General features: G+C 37.3%; 2 protein-coding genes across 6 annotated transcripts; one reads left to right on the forward strand and one right to left on the reverse strand.

Moving 5' to 3' along the window:
* The first annotated feature begins 402 nt into the window (after window positions 1-402).
* LOC137708317 (CAP (Cysteine-rich secretory proteins, Antigen 5, and Pathogenesis-related 1 protein) superfamily protein) lies at window positions 403-3,132 on the forward strand. The gene has a single exon (XM_088686364.1). It carries the CDS (start codon window positions 2,328-2,330, stop codon window positions 2,847-2,849), a length of 522 nt encoding a protein of 173 aa, XP_088542490.1. The 5' UTR covers window positions 403-2,327; the 3' UTR covers window positions 2,850-3,132.
* Window positions 3,133-3,400: 268 nt separating this feature from the next.
* LOC137708306 (uncharacterized) lies at window positions 3,401-8,783 on the reverse strand. 5 transcript variants are annotated; one of them, XM_068447357.2, is made up of 12 exons: window positions 8,272-8,783; window positions 8,089-8,171; window positions 7,043-7,115; window positions 6,535-6,618; window positions 6,284-6,400; window positions 5,690-6,115; window positions 5,025-5,428; window positions 4,843-4,942; window positions 4,691-4,750; window positions 4,523-4,609; window positions 4,284-4,412; window positions 3,401-3,973 (listed from the first exon to the last, which is right to left on the reverse strand). In XM_068447357.2, exons 2-12 carry the CDS (start codon window positions 8,148-8,150, stop codon window positions 3,671-3,673), a joined length of 1,845 nt encoding a protein of 614 aa, XP_068303458.2. In that variant the 5' UTR covers window positions 8,151-8,171; window positions 8,272-8,783; the 3' UTR covers window positions 3,401-3,670. The 5 variants fall into 5 exon arrangements, with proteins under 5 accessions (XP_068303458.2, XP_068303468.2, XP_088542488.1 ...); XM_068447367.2 differs by having other exon boundaries at window positions 4,284-4,429; window positions 8,272-8,760; XM_088686362.1 differs by having other exon boundaries at window positions 5,025-5,419; window positions 6,505-6,618; window positions 8,272-8,756.
* Window positions 8,784-15,982: the final 7,199 nt, after the last annotated feature.

The raw sequence follows: 15,982 nt of genomic DNA on the forward strand, positions 1-15,982 counted from the left end.
CGGAGATGAGGTGGGTTAAGCATCAGGGCTAGCAATAATGTGGTCAAATTCTCATTTGGCGAGAATTGAACTTAAGACCTCTCACTTATAAGTAGAGGAATATCACTAGACCGTATTACTAAATGACGAGACTGGATAAGATTGAAGTTGAGTACAAGTTTAGTCCTATGGAGTCTCACCGCTCTGGATGAGACTTGTAAATCACTTAAGTTGGATTGTTGTCCAATTCAACTAGTTTAGAATCAACAATTATAAGTTAACAAAACAACAAACATGACATTAATTTTAGGGGTGTGATATCCACACACCCCATTTTACTTCTCACACACCCCTTTAATTTTTAACCATCGGATCGGATGAATTGAAGAAGATCAACAAACATAAATTATCAAGGAGTGTGTGAGAAGTATAATGGGGTGTGTGGATAGCACACCCCTAATTTTAATCCAATTGAATTGAAAGAATTTAGTGCTGCCCGAGCACCAAACCCTAATCTTAAAAGGGATTAATATACAAATGAGAAGAACATCACATTTCCGGAAATTAATTTGACAGAAATGCATAAGGCCGTTTGAAGGTGATTGTGGAGTGTCAAAATCATCACCCTTATCATATTCGTGTTTGCCATGTGGTCGCATTTTATGAAAAGGGCAAACCAAACATCACTTGATTCACTTGTTCCTTCCACCAATTCAAAAAAATGTTACTATATAAGTAACAAAGATTGTTATCAAATAATCATAGCACATCAAATAATCATTAAGAAAAAAAAAAATGGCCCAATATACATTGGTTATAGTAGTAGCACTAGTGACTCTAGTCAGAGGGGGCGTTAAGGAGGAGCGAAATGTGCAGTCGCACAGGGCTTCAGATTTGAAAGACCCCTAAATTTTTGCCATTTAACATTACGTAATAATATTCTATATTTTAAAAAATTGCTTTTGTTAGCATTTTAAAATCACATTGTGCATTCCGTATTAGAGATTTTTTTTCTCTTCTAAATATAAAAACTTGAGTGGCTCCGAGTCCAAGTACAACTCCAACGAGCTATGGTCGGCTGCGCGGTCACGGCCGATGATGACACCTCGCTTGGCTGTGGAATCCTGGGTGGCGGAGAAGTAGTACTATAACCACGACAACAACTCCTGTGCGCCGAATCATGAGTCGTTCGTATACGCAGGTTGTGTGGAGAAATTCTTCGGAGTTGGGGTGTGCTGAGGCCACGTGCGTCAAGGAGTAAACTAGTTTAACTCTTTTTGTTTTTATAATCCTCCAGCGAACTTAACAAGGGCAAATCCCCTGTTAGCAGGGGCCAGGAGGGGTTAGGTTAGGTGTCACAGATAGTCTGATATTAGGGCCTCATGTGCCACTAATTAAATAAAGTAAAAAGTTGGATGCCAAATCTTCTGATTCTAGCCTCTGATGCGATAATTAATATGTACGCATTCCTATAAGCTTAATTTATATTATTTGGCCCCTCGCCTCACACTTTAGGACTTTAGGGTTAATGATTTTTTAACATGAGATCAGAATCTTTTTGTAAGTCGTCTTAAGTCCAATCCTGAGTTCTTTGTTGGTTGCCCATGTTTGTCTCATTAATTTGAGAAGTTCAATTCTCGTTCTCCATGTTGGTTTATTTGTAAAATTCAGTGTGAAAGTTGAGTAGCATCCTCTCTACGCAGTGGCATAGCCAGCATTTTCAACTTTCAAGTAATGAGATCATAATATGAACCAAAAAGTTTCATTGGATCATTACGTTGAGCACTTAGTAGGCACCTGCTAATTTCTGTCAACATGTGCCGAAAGTTTATGTCAACATATGTCGTCAACCACTATTATTTGTAAAGGCTTGTCATGGGCAGATGCAAGATATACAGTGGAGTAATGTTGAAGACTGCCAAGGCTTTTCAACTACAGTATTTCATACAAGAGAGAGAAAAGGAAGTCAAATATGATAAGAAGAATAGAAGAAGTAGGAGGATGAGATTGTGATTTAGTTTGCCTTAGTTATTTGTAGGGTCAAATACAACCAATGATCCCATGCTGACTCCACCACTGTCTCCACGTACAAAATACTCCAACTTGGTTAATTATTGTCCAACAATTACTACCAATTATTATGATGACCTACCAATTAGCATGTCAATAAGAAGTTATGTGATCAATTAATACAGTTATATACTTTCAACAGTACTCTCACAAAGAAGGGCAAACTAGTAAGTTAGTAGCTCCACTCCATATCCTTTCACCAACAGAGTCTCTCTCTATAAATAACTATACACAACAACTAAATATTTGACCACATCAAACACCAGATCAAAGATCAAATGGCTCATCATCATCCCTTGCTAGTCCTAGCAGCCCTGGCTATAGCCATCAGCTCTGTCCATGTTGCAGCGGCTCAGGCGCCAAGCTCCAACCCTTCAGCCAGAGAGTACCTCCAAGCTCACAACCAAGCCAGAGCCGCAGTGGGTGTAGAGCCGCTCAAGTGGAGTGAGTCATTGGCCAATGCAACAAGCAGGCTAGTGAGGTACCAAAGAAACAACCAAGCCTGCAACTTTGCTAACCTCACCAGTGGCAGCAAGTATGGAGCCAATCAGCTGTGGGCAAGTGGGCAGTCAGTGAGTCCAACCATGGTTGTGGACACTTGGGTCAAAGAGAAGGACTTCTACAACCACAGTGGAAACTCCTGCGTGCCAAATCACAGGTGTGGTGTGTACACCCAGGTGGTGTGGAGGAAGTCTTTGGAGCTTGGGTGTGCTCAGGCTACATGTGTCAAAGAACAGAGCAGCTTGAGTATTTGTTTTTATAATCCTCCTGGGAATGTTGTAGGGGAGAGCCCGTACTAAAGGAAAAAAAGAACTTCCCTGCACTGGGATGTTAATGTGGCGGAATCATAAGCCAATCACGCTACCTGTCAAGGTGGCATTCCAGGTGTAGGTAAGTTTTTTCGAACTTATTGAAGTTGAAGTTGAAGCTAATTTGGGTGTAGTTTTTGCAAGTGTTGGGATCTATGATGTTGAGGGATTAATTAGCAATAATATGTTGCACTTAGGGTGTTTGAAGTAAATTAGGCAAATGTATAAGGGTCTTTTGCTGCTAAATATGTAATGTAATCACTATGGTTCTTCAGATCTCCTTTCTCTGTGTTTGTGATTTGTTTTGTGTTTTTTGGGTTGCAGAATACAGCTGCATTTCTGTGATTATACTATAAGAAAATGGATTTGGGAGATCCAAGAAATATATGATGCAAAAACCAAAATTTGGAATTTGGATGATTCTTGTGATCCAAAAAATGGGTACACTGTACATTACATAAGAAAGAATTCAATTTCCACCGACACAGAAAACTGCTAATAAACACGTGACTCTCACGTGCAGAGTTCATTGACACATGAAATTGCAATCGATTTTACTATTAATAATGATGGTTTCAGGGAAACAAAAGATATATTTACAGTGCTAAAATGCACAATCTGAATTCCTTCACGACATCGCAGATACAAAATGCTGCAGGGTTACGCCCTTCTATTCTCTAGCCATCACTTCTTTCTACTTTGATTTTTCGGGGCTCATATTCTACTTTGTACAGAAGAGAGATGAATTCTTTACCATAAAAACCTTGACAACAATGCAGATTACATGAATGTATGGGACCCTATGCAACCGTTCACTTCACCAGCTCTTTAGAAATTAAATACCGAAATGTGAAGTTGTGAGGAATATACTCGATGCTCTTGCGGGGTTTCCCAAGCTGGCATTTCTTGACACTCTTCCTCAATGATTCAGGCAAAGTCTGTTGGATCATCTCTAAAACACCAACTGGACACAAACCCGAACTTTTTGCAAATGCCTCAACAATCTTCGGTAGAATAATTTTGTGGTCCTTGCGCACTCCAAAGGTAGCTTGAATGTACTCCTCCTTTGCACCTTCCAGATCCTGATATACCCTCTTGGGTGTGTATACACGAACCTGAAAAAGATCATGGACAGTTCATACAATTCCTCACAAGTAAAAACATGAAAAGCTAAGAGCAGATCAAGGTATTCAAATATACTTGTTGGCTTTATTATCTTTTTCATTTTTGGTGTAATGTGGAAAAGTAAGCCTCGAAGAAATTTTTGTTTTTGTTTGGTTACCGTGCAAGGGAATCGAACCTTAACAGAAAAAACTAGTGTAAGTTTGAAAGAGTAAGAAAACTGTAATTCTGAGACAGCAAAACTTTAGCATTCATGAATTAATGCTAGACATACTTAAAAGAAGAATGAAGTTAATGAAGTACCGCAGGATCAGAATGGCTTCCTGAACACAGTGCAAAGTATAGAAGGGGTTCCGGATGGTCAATTGCATATGCTTGCCGTTCATCTCCAGTCTTGAACTTCGTCCTTGGAGTAAGTAACAAACGAAGCCACTGCAAGCAGAGATATACTGTTGTATGTTTGAATTCCATACAAATATTAAGTAAAAACAAGCGTTTCAATACGCTTCAGAGTGCACGTGCATGTGTGTCTTATGATCTACCTGTCCCGGGCGAGACATCCGGCATCCAAGGATAGAGCTTTGCATTGTGTCTGCGCTGATTGTGTGACCCCCAATGTTATAAGCAGCCTGTGTAGTAAAAGAAACCAAGTAAATCAAAGCCGGTACTCAATGTTTTCCCCTAAGTAAAACCCGTGGAACTATTCTTACCTTCAAAAGCAAAAATACTCTCTTTACATTGTTTTGAGGAACCCCATAAGCCAAATATGCCTGTCAGACACAGAATATTGATTACAATCCGGTAACAAACATCCAAAGAAGATCGCAATGTAAACCAGTATATTAAAGGTGGTGAACCTTACATGCATAACCAATGTATTGTGTACATTAATCCAGAACGCTAACTTCTCATCATTTTTCAACTTTCTTGGATCTACTTCCTCTAACCGACAGATAAGTGACCTGTAACAGGATAACTCCATAAGCATAATGATTATGTCAAGAGCATATGGAATTTACTACAGATGGGTACATAAAGGCTCGCCTGAAATGTTGTAGCAAATGCTTGATATCGCCTAGTTTTTTACTATCTCTATAAATCCATGGCACTTCAACCATTGTGCTGTATGGCCCACTAAACTCTTTAAGTCCTTCAATATGAAAAGGATTATCCAATCTTACATCAAAAGATGAATTATTCCTACATCGTGGACTCCACATGTCACTCTGATCTCGCGGTGAAAATGCACTTGTTGATGACAAAGATGAATTGGGAGATGAAAGGCCATTACGTGAGAAGGGTGATTCCGAAAGCTTGCAATATATGGTGGACATGCACTTGATCATGTCCTCTGAAAGCCTGTTAGGTGTCTCTGGAATATGATCAGCAATGCGTGTACCAAGATGGTCTGCCAGACTAATTAAATTTGATGAAGTATTCTGAGCATACTGGAAAAACAATTGAAAGTCATAATCCAGAAAAAAGCCTCCAAATATCCGTACATACCACGGCAAGAAGTTAAACCCTCTAATGTTAGGTTTCCCATAATTGTCACTATTACAAGAATATCACCATGCATAAGGATCTTCTTCATTAAAAATGGTGAAGTAAAGCAGCTTATGCCATGATGTGTGGTGATAGAAAATAACAAGCATTTTTAGGGAACAGACTTTAACAAGAAAATTATTAAAACAATGCATAGAAGTTACCTCCATCATAGACAACGGTTGAGAATGACAGGAACGCAAAGTGTTCGCCAAAGACTCTTCTGGAGAAGTTCTACTTAAGAATGCAGAGCGTTGCGAAAGTGAGGAGTGGCAACGGTGAACACTGGAATCTAATAGTTTCTCTTCTCCTCCAATTGCATTGAATTCCTTCTGTGAATTTTCAAGTGACTGACCACTGGATTGAACTGCCAAGTTTTCCCTCTCCAATGGCATATCAGGTTCAGAAACTTCTAGGAACCTGCTTCTTGGGCTTGTTAGAGTTGGTTTTAGTCGTTCATCCTTCTTAGATGGGGAAACAGAGGAAAATTTCCCATCAAATGCTCTCCTATACAACGAGAGAAGATATTGTTCCAAATGCGCAACTTCTAATTCTAACACAGCAATCTCCTTAATCAATTCTGTAGCTGGCTGGAGTTACATAAAAGCAGTGTTAAGATGTCAGATAAAATTTACATTGCAATTTGCAACAGAATATGACATAAATAGAGCATGTATGTAGGTATGTAATTATCCCTGTTAAATATTCATATATATTAAAAATAAAAATAAAATTTAATATGAAGGCAGAAAAGCTACCTTAGGCATCACACTTGCATTTGTATTATGATGGATGGAAGACCTATAACCCAATGCATTTTCTAAAGCATGACGGACCTCGAATTGATCTTGTAATCTTTTCTCAAGCTGTAGAATCTGTGTACAAAATATTTAAAACAACTAACATCAGTAAGCAAAGTTGAAGCTGGAGCACGCTTGAGCATAATGGGTTGGATATAATAATCCAGAATCTCCCGAACCTGAATATAAAGATATACAATTTGGTATACCTCTTGCTTTAAAGAGTTGTGTACTTCCACGGTAGGAGATTGTTTCTTCTTGGTCGTAACATGGCCCTTGAATTGTCCCATATCCTGGTTTTAGATCCAATCCATAAGTCAGATGAAAAGTTATTTTTCGATGCCAGAGTTCAGAATTTTAATGCGTGAATAATCAAAATAATTATCAGTTTATTCAACTTGCCTCAATAAAGAATATATCCCATCTATGGCAATAGGTATAATTTTTAAAGACATAACAACCCTATAACTTATTTAACATTATATGAACTTGTAGTTAAGATTAAATATCTGGAAAAGAAGGAAAATTAGAGGGGCCAATATGTAATGTTCAAGCTGGCAGCCTGGTACTAAGCTTAAGATCTTTAATTTAGCACTTATTGTAATAGGTAGTCAAACAAACAATAAGCTACTAAGATCACTAGTTCTAAGATATCTAACCTTCTTTATGATTATGAAGTAATATAGGCAAACATGTAAAATGTAGTAGTGATCCTACCAGCTTTACAAGGTCTGATGCTTCACTGGAACTATCCAAATCATCTTCCTCCACACTTTTCTTCTCAGGAAAGCTAGCAATGCATAAGTGTAAACAAAATGAATTAACTGATATTGATTGAAGAAGAGGGCATTTGCCGTCTTTCATTCCACAAGTAGGCCACTGCATATATGATTTGTCCATTTACAAGCAAAACCTCAACGTATTCTTCTCAAGGAAGAGGAGCAAAAAAATTTCGGGTTCAAAATCCTGTACTACTCATGATTACAAACTTTAAGAGGAAAACAAAGTTGGGAAAGATTTAGAGAAAGCAAAATTAATATTTAGAAAATATAATTTTCGCACAGAAGAGAAAAAAAAAATTCAGTACCCTCAACTGCTCACGAAAATACAAAGACTTTGGGAGGAAAAACTATAAATTTTCAGAAGAGAAATGAAAAAAAAAAACTTCTTGGATAAAACCCGAAATTCCAAACAAAAAGCACCTGAAATCGAAGGGTCTTAATGAATCAAAGAACTCTCAAGTTTTTCTCTCTATTGGGTTCTGAATAGTCTCAATTAAAAATAACTGAGGCTTCCATCCATGAAGAATAATTAAGCAGCAAATTTGTACCAGGCCAAAGTGGAGGTTTTGTGTTTTGTCTGAATCCAATAAATGCAGGTTAGTAGAAATTCAGTGTTGTCACTTGAAGAAAAATTCTTTGCAGCTGTGAAAGCTGAGATTCCCATTGTCCCAAATAATCCACCCCACAAATTCTTCCAGTTCAAGAATTTCAACAAGTATACATACTAAAATAACGCAAAAGTGTAAGAACAGTGACTGCTAGCTAACAAAAGAAATAAATTTCATGAGTTATCACCGAAAAATATACTTAGTAATTACGCTTTACCGCAGTGACGGAAATCACCGTACACCAAGCGGTTCGATCCCCACCCATCCCACTTCCCTCTAACATTTAACAATTTCTTTTAACAAATGATATTAACATTTAACAATTTAACTCAGCAATGCTATCGTTTGTTAAATAAAAAATTTAAAAAGCTACCTTTTTGAACGCTTGTGTTGTTTCACACTTAATCCCAGCATTTTACCTCCACCACCGCTCATCCCTCCAAACCGCCTTAATCTCTGCAAAAATCATCCAAAACACAACGGTAAATATTTTACTGAGGCAAAAACAAAAAGATTCCAACACAGAAAAACACGGGAAATAAAATTTACCACTTACCCACGAACCCAGAAGTGAGGGCAAATTTCTCAAACGCCTCTAATCAGACTCCAAAGTCCAAAACTTTGACTTTCTCACTTGCATTTTTCACCTTCCCGGAAAGAAAAAAAAAAAAAACCCACAAAGTGACACTTGCTCGTATCAGAGTCTGAAAATTGCAGAGCTGAAATGGTGCCTAAAACCCACAAAAAACGACTCAGAAAAGAGGACACTTTTGACCGGGGAGCTTCTCCGTGAAGATATGACTGTTTTTTGAGCTTTTTTGCCGCTGGGGGGGGGGGGGGGGGGGGTGGGGGGGAGGTGGTTTGGGGTTTGTGTGGGGTGGGGAGCTGGCTTTAGCTTTGGCTTTACGTTAAAAGAAGGAAAAACCAGGTCGTGGGGGGTTTAGCGGGAGAAGAAAAGCTGGCAAGGACCTGTGGTGGTATTGGAAGACCCCTGAATGTCAAAGGGTTCCAAAAGGGGACAATTTTCTTTCCTTCTCTTTCACTCAGCCAGAGGACAAATGGGAGGGTGATAAATAGTGGCTGTGACTGACTCTGGATGTATATCGTGCGTTCGTGCTGATTTATTGTATTTTATTAATTGTGTGTCAATTATTTTCCCTAAAAAAAAAATTTAACGATGTAGCGGTATTTTTTTTATTTTTAAGTGAGATTGTGAGTGATTAAGTAATGATTTATGGATCTATTTACTCAGATATTCTTTAGTGTCAACATATCTTTACAAGAAGTTTTAATTAAATTTTTTTTGTGTCATAAACTTAAGTTAAATAACATCATCAAAATTTCAACATTCTCTTCTCTTGTTGTGAAGCAAGTGGGAGTTGGTGACCGTCCCTCCACCTTTTCCCATGCTTATTGATCTATGGTCACTGGCCTAAGACTCTAGTATGACCTACATATGTAGCAATGCATTCTAATTGAGATTCTCTTCAAGTCTCTGTGTTCGGAGTACAAAATCAGAAGATTCGGGCCATTGAAAAAAGAGATCCGGATTCTTAATTTATGTGAGGTGGGTCAGTAAGATGGACTAATAGAAATCACAAGATTTAAAATGAGTGGTCTGAACTCCTGGTCCATCGGCTTCGGACTTATAGATCCAACAAGGATCTCAACCCATTGCATATATACCATTGCTATGTATTAGAAAGGGAAAATACACATGACAATAATCATAATTATTTATTATACCAGCATCTAATTTTTTACTTTTTCTTAGTTGATATGAGCCATAATCAGAGGGAGAAATCGACCTAAGAATTTGAGTGTAATACTCTAATCACTTGAGTTATACGAATTTTCCGTCTCCATGGTTTACTCTCAAATACATGTGATATTGGGAAGAAGGGGAACAAAACAAAGAATTTCGGGCACATAATTAAATTTTTAGTTTTATAGGCAATGGTTTTCCCACTCTATTTTCTTCCCCTAGACACGTCACTCTCTAAGTAGTTAAATTGAATAAAGGAAAAGAGAATTAAATAACAAAAATAATGGAGAATGAAAAGATGAATGGGTGAAAACCATTTATCCTTGAGTTATATTCAAAATTACATTCCTATTGCTAAAGTCACATCAAATGGTTATATTTTGTCACTTACATTCAATGAAACATTAATTTGTTTACATTGTGTATCGAAGATGGAACATTATTCTTAGGAATGATAATGTATACCAGTTCGTTAAATGGCACACAAGTTGATTCGTGAATATAAACCAAGTTTTCAATAAAAGTTAGTTGCATGGTGTTTTAGGGTTGCAGTGGTTCTAAGTCCACACAACTTGGAATTTTAGATATACAACTAGGGAATTGCTTGAGAAATGAATTTTTACCATGTCTGAGAAGGCCAATGAGTAAGTCCAGGTGAACTAAGCCAATTGAGAGCAAAAGCCAAAAATGGGTTGTGTCCAATAACGACTGGGTGGCAAGTTTTTTTGGTTTTAGAAGAAAAGCAAATTAAAGAGGAGCCTCCATCAAAAGGGATGAAAGGTGAAGGATAAAGGAGACATAGGATGCTGGAAAAGGAAGAAGGATTTGAGAGCTTTCTCTTTGTCTAAATCTCTTTTGAGAAATTTCCCCCAAAAAAAAAACTCTCTTTTGAGAAAAAAACAGGTGGATGCCCTAACTGTCCATCAGCGTCAAGGAAACTAACGTTTGTCACAGAATCCACACATAAAATAATGCTTAATATTATTAGGGCTTGACCTTTTCCAATTTTTCCAATGCCAATACAAAAGAAAAAGATGAAATGGCCTGTGCGGTGGGGTGGCCAGTCTCTCTCCTTTTGTCATGATATTCACCTAATTGGGAAAAAGAATAAGAAAAAGTTTCATTTTTCACTGCAATGAGAGATACTCTTTAATTTGGTCTGAGCAATGAAAGAAAAGTGAGAGAAAAGTGAGAAGAAAGTGAGAGGAAGGTTTGTTTTAGTAAAAAAAATTCTGTGAATTGTTTACTTGCTGCCTAGGGCACCTGCATGAGTGTAGAAAGTATATTATAGACCCTAGCTAGGATCAGGACTTGTTTATTTCAGACTGAATATATGGATTTCATTAGTCCAAAAAGCCAAAAATCAAGACATAAGAAAGGTGAAAAGAAAAATAAAAATTTTAAAATGAAGGAAAAATCCAAAGTTATCAGCATTCTGAAGTGCTTCTTTCGATCGTCAATGTACACTTAGCAATTATGAATGTGTACTTAAAGCTGGTCCTGATATTTGGGATCCCTTTAGAAAATTTAAATGGAGGCTCTCAAGAGATTCTGAGATTTTGGATGTTGATTTCTTTTTCACTATCCATGTGGTCTAACATTTCACCATGTACTTGTATCAATCTATGGTTGGTAGTTGCTTTGATTTGTGGTGTTTAGCGTGTGCTAGACCAACATTTGTTTGAATCCACAAAACACTTCCTATGATTGACCTTTGTTGGTAAAATAATAGACGCATAAGTTGAAATGAAAAGGACTCTCGTGTTATGGAGAGTAACTTTTACACATTCATTTTCTTTCGCTCCGCTTATATGTTTATTTCTAGCATTTGAATTGAATAAATCAAGGAACACAAATATGCACAAATCATATCTCTTTATTCTTAGCTGCCTTATGGTTGGTTTGTTTAGCATCAGAGTCTTTTCAATAATATGATCTTTGCGTGGGGATTCTTCATTGGGGATTGAGGGTAGAGACAGAAAATATGGTTAATTTCCTTTTGGATCCATCTGCCATTTTAATCTCCATTTTTAGTACAAGTTAAAGCTTTTGTTTCCAATAAATAAACAGATGAAACTTCTATTTTATCTTAGTATCAACTGTTTATGCAAGTCAGTTGGATGGTTTCTCAATGCCAAAAATATTAGATTAATACCAAGAAAAAATACGTGCATTCAATTCAAGAGTGGGAGAATCTTTAATTTTCAAATCAAAACTGACAGACATCCTCCGTGGAAATTTGGATTTATAAGTTGCATTGAGAAATGACATTCTTTAGTTTGTGGACCACGAAAAATGACATCCTTACTACAAGGACCAAAGAGTGTAGGGTTCAGAGTTCCATGTTACTGAGATTTCTCTCAGAAAGTTGTTAGTTTTCCAAAGAATTAGGTTAAACAAACAATTTGCCATTGATTTTTAATGAATCTAATGTCTGTCCTATAGCTAATTAAGTTTATTTTAACAACATAATTAGGGGACATAAACAACAGTTACCTGCAATATACGCTAACCAAGATGTCAAGCATGCAATGAAATGCAACTTGAATGGTAAAACAAGACAAATTAGAAGTGTGTGTGAATTGTGAAATTTGAAATTCAAAAGAGTTAGGAGGAGAGAAACTGCAGCTTCCGAGTCAGGGTGGCCTTGTTCTTGTTTTCTTTCACTATATTTTCCTATTTTTTAATATGAAAATGTTAAATAAAATCCAGAACATATAGAAAAATACAACTTCATCAGGTGTTTTTTATCAAACAAATATAAGTCGGGCAAATTCTTGACTGATGGGAAATGTCTGTTTTCGTTCAGTTAATCATTCAACAATGATTCAATTCCACTTTTTTTTTTTTTTTTTTTTAATATTATTGATACCAAAATGGGGGTCTGCATTTAAAGAACGAATAATGCAATGATACACATGGGAAATTCTTAGTATATATATCTTTGATTTTATGCTTGGTCTTATAAACTAACAGAAAAATGAGTAATCTGAAACAAGAAAAGGACTTCTTAGATGTGGTACCCAAATCACATAGCCAAAAGTGAAGAAAGAATCCATGCTTTCTTGATCTGAGGCTGATGCTGAAGCACCATCTCTGTCACGAATGGGGACTGATCACTGAGTTGCCTTGAGTTGGCAAAAACTAATGTCCTTTAGCTACAATTACCTAGCTATGAGGGGGTATGAGAGGACAAATTATTGGGCACAGCACTCCTATCACGTCAATAATCCACCCATTTTGATGTATCCACATGAAGAAAATGGGTCTTTAGCAGACAAAATAACGTGACATAAACATTCATATTTAAGAATTTCTGGCGGGAGAGAAAAACCAATTGTGTGTAGTAGTGGGAAAAGGGGAAGAGGCTTCAATTTTTGTATCTTTTTGGGTTGAAATAAATTTGTTTTGGGTTGGGGAACGTGAAGAAGAATCCCATTAGTGGGACAGAGAAAGTAGAACTTTCCAAAAACATTTGGACAGGGGAGTGAATGCCAATCATAATCAGCAAAAGGCATCTCTCTTTCTACCTCTTAGTTTTTGTCCCTCACCCTCTTTATCTCTCTCATAAGAGCAACTCCACCCCTAAAGACTTTGCGCCAGAAGGTTAATGGGGGTGGAGTTTGCCTACTTGATCATGATGCAATAACATGTAACAAAACTAAACTGATATTCAAAATGTTTTTGGTTGTAAGAGTTTTCAGGTGCACTAATACTGGGCCACTAACAGGCACCACTACACCACTCCGCAACCTCTACATGTCAATACAAACAGTAACTCCAAAAGGATCCTTATGTTTTGCTATAGTGGTTTATTGCTTAACAGAGAATGGTTTATAGCATGACAGAGAGAATAGAAAATTCCTAACATTTTTAGCTAAATTTTCTACCACCATTCAAATATTTGGTAATTGGTAATGGCAAAGGTACTGGGCTTTTGTACATTGATTTTTGCAAAAGGCAGTTAATTGCTCCCAAATGGTGTACCAAGCATACATATAAACTAAAGTAAAAGGGATATACACAAGTCAAACCAGTCCTAATGCATATTCAGAAATTTTAGGGATGTTAATCAGTTCAAAATCATTGATTTTTAGCCAGACGCAACTTAGACCATCTTCAATGGAGATGGTTATAGGATCATAGGCCAATTTTTAGCCAATTTGCCACAAAACTCAACTTCAATGGAGGGTTGGGCCAAAAAGAAGTGGGACCCATCAGACCAATGTATACCCCTTCGGCTATCCGGCTGGGTATTTTGAGCCCACCTATCAGCCTGTTGTTGGGGCCCAGTCTATCAAACCCAACAGACCAGCTGACATTAGTAGCAACGGCAAGCTGACATCATCTAGCAGTTGAATTTTTTTTTTTAGGATGAAATAAAAAAAATCTAATTTGTTTCTTATAAATACCTAAGCCATTTCTACATCATTTTCACCCTTTCATACTATCTTCTTACCTCATTTTATTCCAACTCTTCACATTCTATTCACCTCAAACACTCTTTTCAAACACACCCCTCTCTTACCTCTTCCAGTAATCTAAATTTAGAGTTTTCAATATTTTTTCAAATGGCCACATCTTCAACCAAAGGAAAGCCTTGGACCCGAAAGGAAGATGAAGCTTTTTGCAAGGCTTATAGATGGATTTCGGAAGATAGTCTCAATGATATTTCTCAAACAAGTGAAGGCATTTGGGCTCATACGTCCAAAAAGTACTACAAGTGCTACAAAGGCACCACTCCACGGAACCCCAGAAACCACGAGAGTTGTTTTTCATGATGGAAAAAACAACTTCATCCGAGGTTGAACAAATGGCATCAAGCCTTGATAATGGCTGAAAGGAGACATGCTAATGGAGCCAATCTATACGACGAAGTAAGTGTTTTCACAAGTTATTTTAAATATTTAATTAGATTACATTTAATTTCATAAATTAATTTCCTTTAAGTTTTGTAATTATATTTTCTAGCAACACCAAGCCAAACAATTATGTATGGATGACATGAAAAAACCTTTTACTCATCATGGTTGTTGGAAAATTTGTAAAGCGTGGGTGTTATTTCAAGATCCACCTCAAGAAAAATTTGGTCATACGCCGATGATTGAAAATGTTTCTACTGATACAGTTGGGGATGAAGAAGTATCTCTTGTCATTGAACAAAATATGTCTCTGGGTCAATCTTCCATACCTAGGGCTATGGACAAAACAAGGCTAGAAAATTAAAGGAAAATGAGGAGTTAGCCTTTCGAGAGGAAATGACCTACTCATTGCGATTAATGGCAGAGCAAAATGCCATTGTCGCAGAAGAAAGGAAGCTAAGACACGAAGAATGGGCAAAACAAATACAAGAAGAGGTGGATGACAGGAACATGGAAAGAGGAACCACGATTATGACTCCCTTGAGTAAAGCATATTTTGTGAAATCCCATCCCTAGATTTCACTATTTAAAATTACTTATTTCGTATTTTATATTCTTATTCGTAGTTTCAACGCGTTTGTATTTACGGCTTGTATTTTTTTTTTATAAGTGAAAGGACAAAATTGTCCCTATTGTATTAAACGGGATTCTTCACGGACATATTTGATCTTTTCATTTTTTTTTTATTTCTTTACATATTCTGATAGTACGTCTCGATACAGATGCGTGGGCGTAAACGAAATGTAATTTGGAGTTATAACGAAAGAGTTATAAACAAACGAAGTGAGGGCAAAATGTTCATTTGACCATAAATCTGGAAGGCTCCAGATTTGTTGGAGCATTGATCTGGTGCCACGTGTATAGCTAGGATGGAAAGATGAGGAGAGAAATGAGGGAAATGAGTGACGGGAAGGGAGGCCCAATCGGAAGGGGGAAAGGAGAGAAAGGAGACAAGGGAAAAAATGGGGAATATGTTCATCCTTTTGACCCGTTTTCCAACCCGGTTCCTCCACACATTCTGATGCCAACTATGGCATTTTTCTGGCGATCCAAGGCTTGCCACCACCTGGAAAACATTCCCCATCATTCCTCTCTTCCTTTTCCACCCCAAAATTGATGAAATTTGGCTCAGTTTCATGAAGAACCGCACCGGTAGGTGTGGTGGTTCCACGGTGGCGATCCACCAAACTTGAAGCTAACTCTGTCAACCACTACCGCCAATAGACTTGCCTCAACCTCATGAACAAAACCCAAGCAGTGGTGGAGGTGTTGGAGCTCATTTTGAGGTCAAATCGAGAGCACCCATTTTTGGGTTTTTGACGGATCGATGGTGATTTAAGGTGTTTCCCGATTGAATTGGATTTCGACCCAAGTATGAAAGTTGTTCTTCTCATTAAGATCTACATGCCTGTAAAATTTGGTAATTTTTAGAGTTAGAAAATTGGATTTCCATTCTCCAAAAACCGCCGCATGCGGCGACGCGTGGCTAATGGGCTGACGATACATTTTTAAGTTAGATTAGATACCCTGATTTTAGATTTGATATCTGCTTGATGTAATTTGATTGTTTGAACCTAATT

This window comes from Pyrus communis, chromosome 15 (assembly GCF_041283825.1).
Source record: "Pyrus communis isolate YQ-2024b chromosome 15, ASM4128382v1, whole genome shotgun sequence".
NCBI classification, from domain to species: Eukaryota; Viridiplantae; Streptophyta; class Magnoliopsida; order Rosales; family Rosaceae; genus Pyrus; species Pyrus communis.

Bases quoted from the DNA above. Each gene is read 5' to 3' on its own strand.
- LOC137708306 (XM_088686360.1), bottom strand. From the start codon at position 8,150: ATGAGCGGTGGTGGAGGTAAAATGCTGGGATTAAGTGTGAAACAACAC. The intron at 6,401-6,504 runs GTTCGGGAGATT...TTTTGTACACAG, and splicing joins TTGTATATCTTTATATTCAG to ATTCTACAGCTTGAGAAAAG. The intron at 4,751-4,842 runs GTAAGGTTCACC...TGTGTCTGACAG, and splicing joins ACAATACATTGGTTATGCAT to GCATATTTGGCTTATGGGGT.
- LOC137708317 (XM_088686364.1), top strand. From the start codon at position 2,328: ATGGCTCATCATCATCCCTTGCTAGTCCTAGCAGCCCTGGCTATAGCC.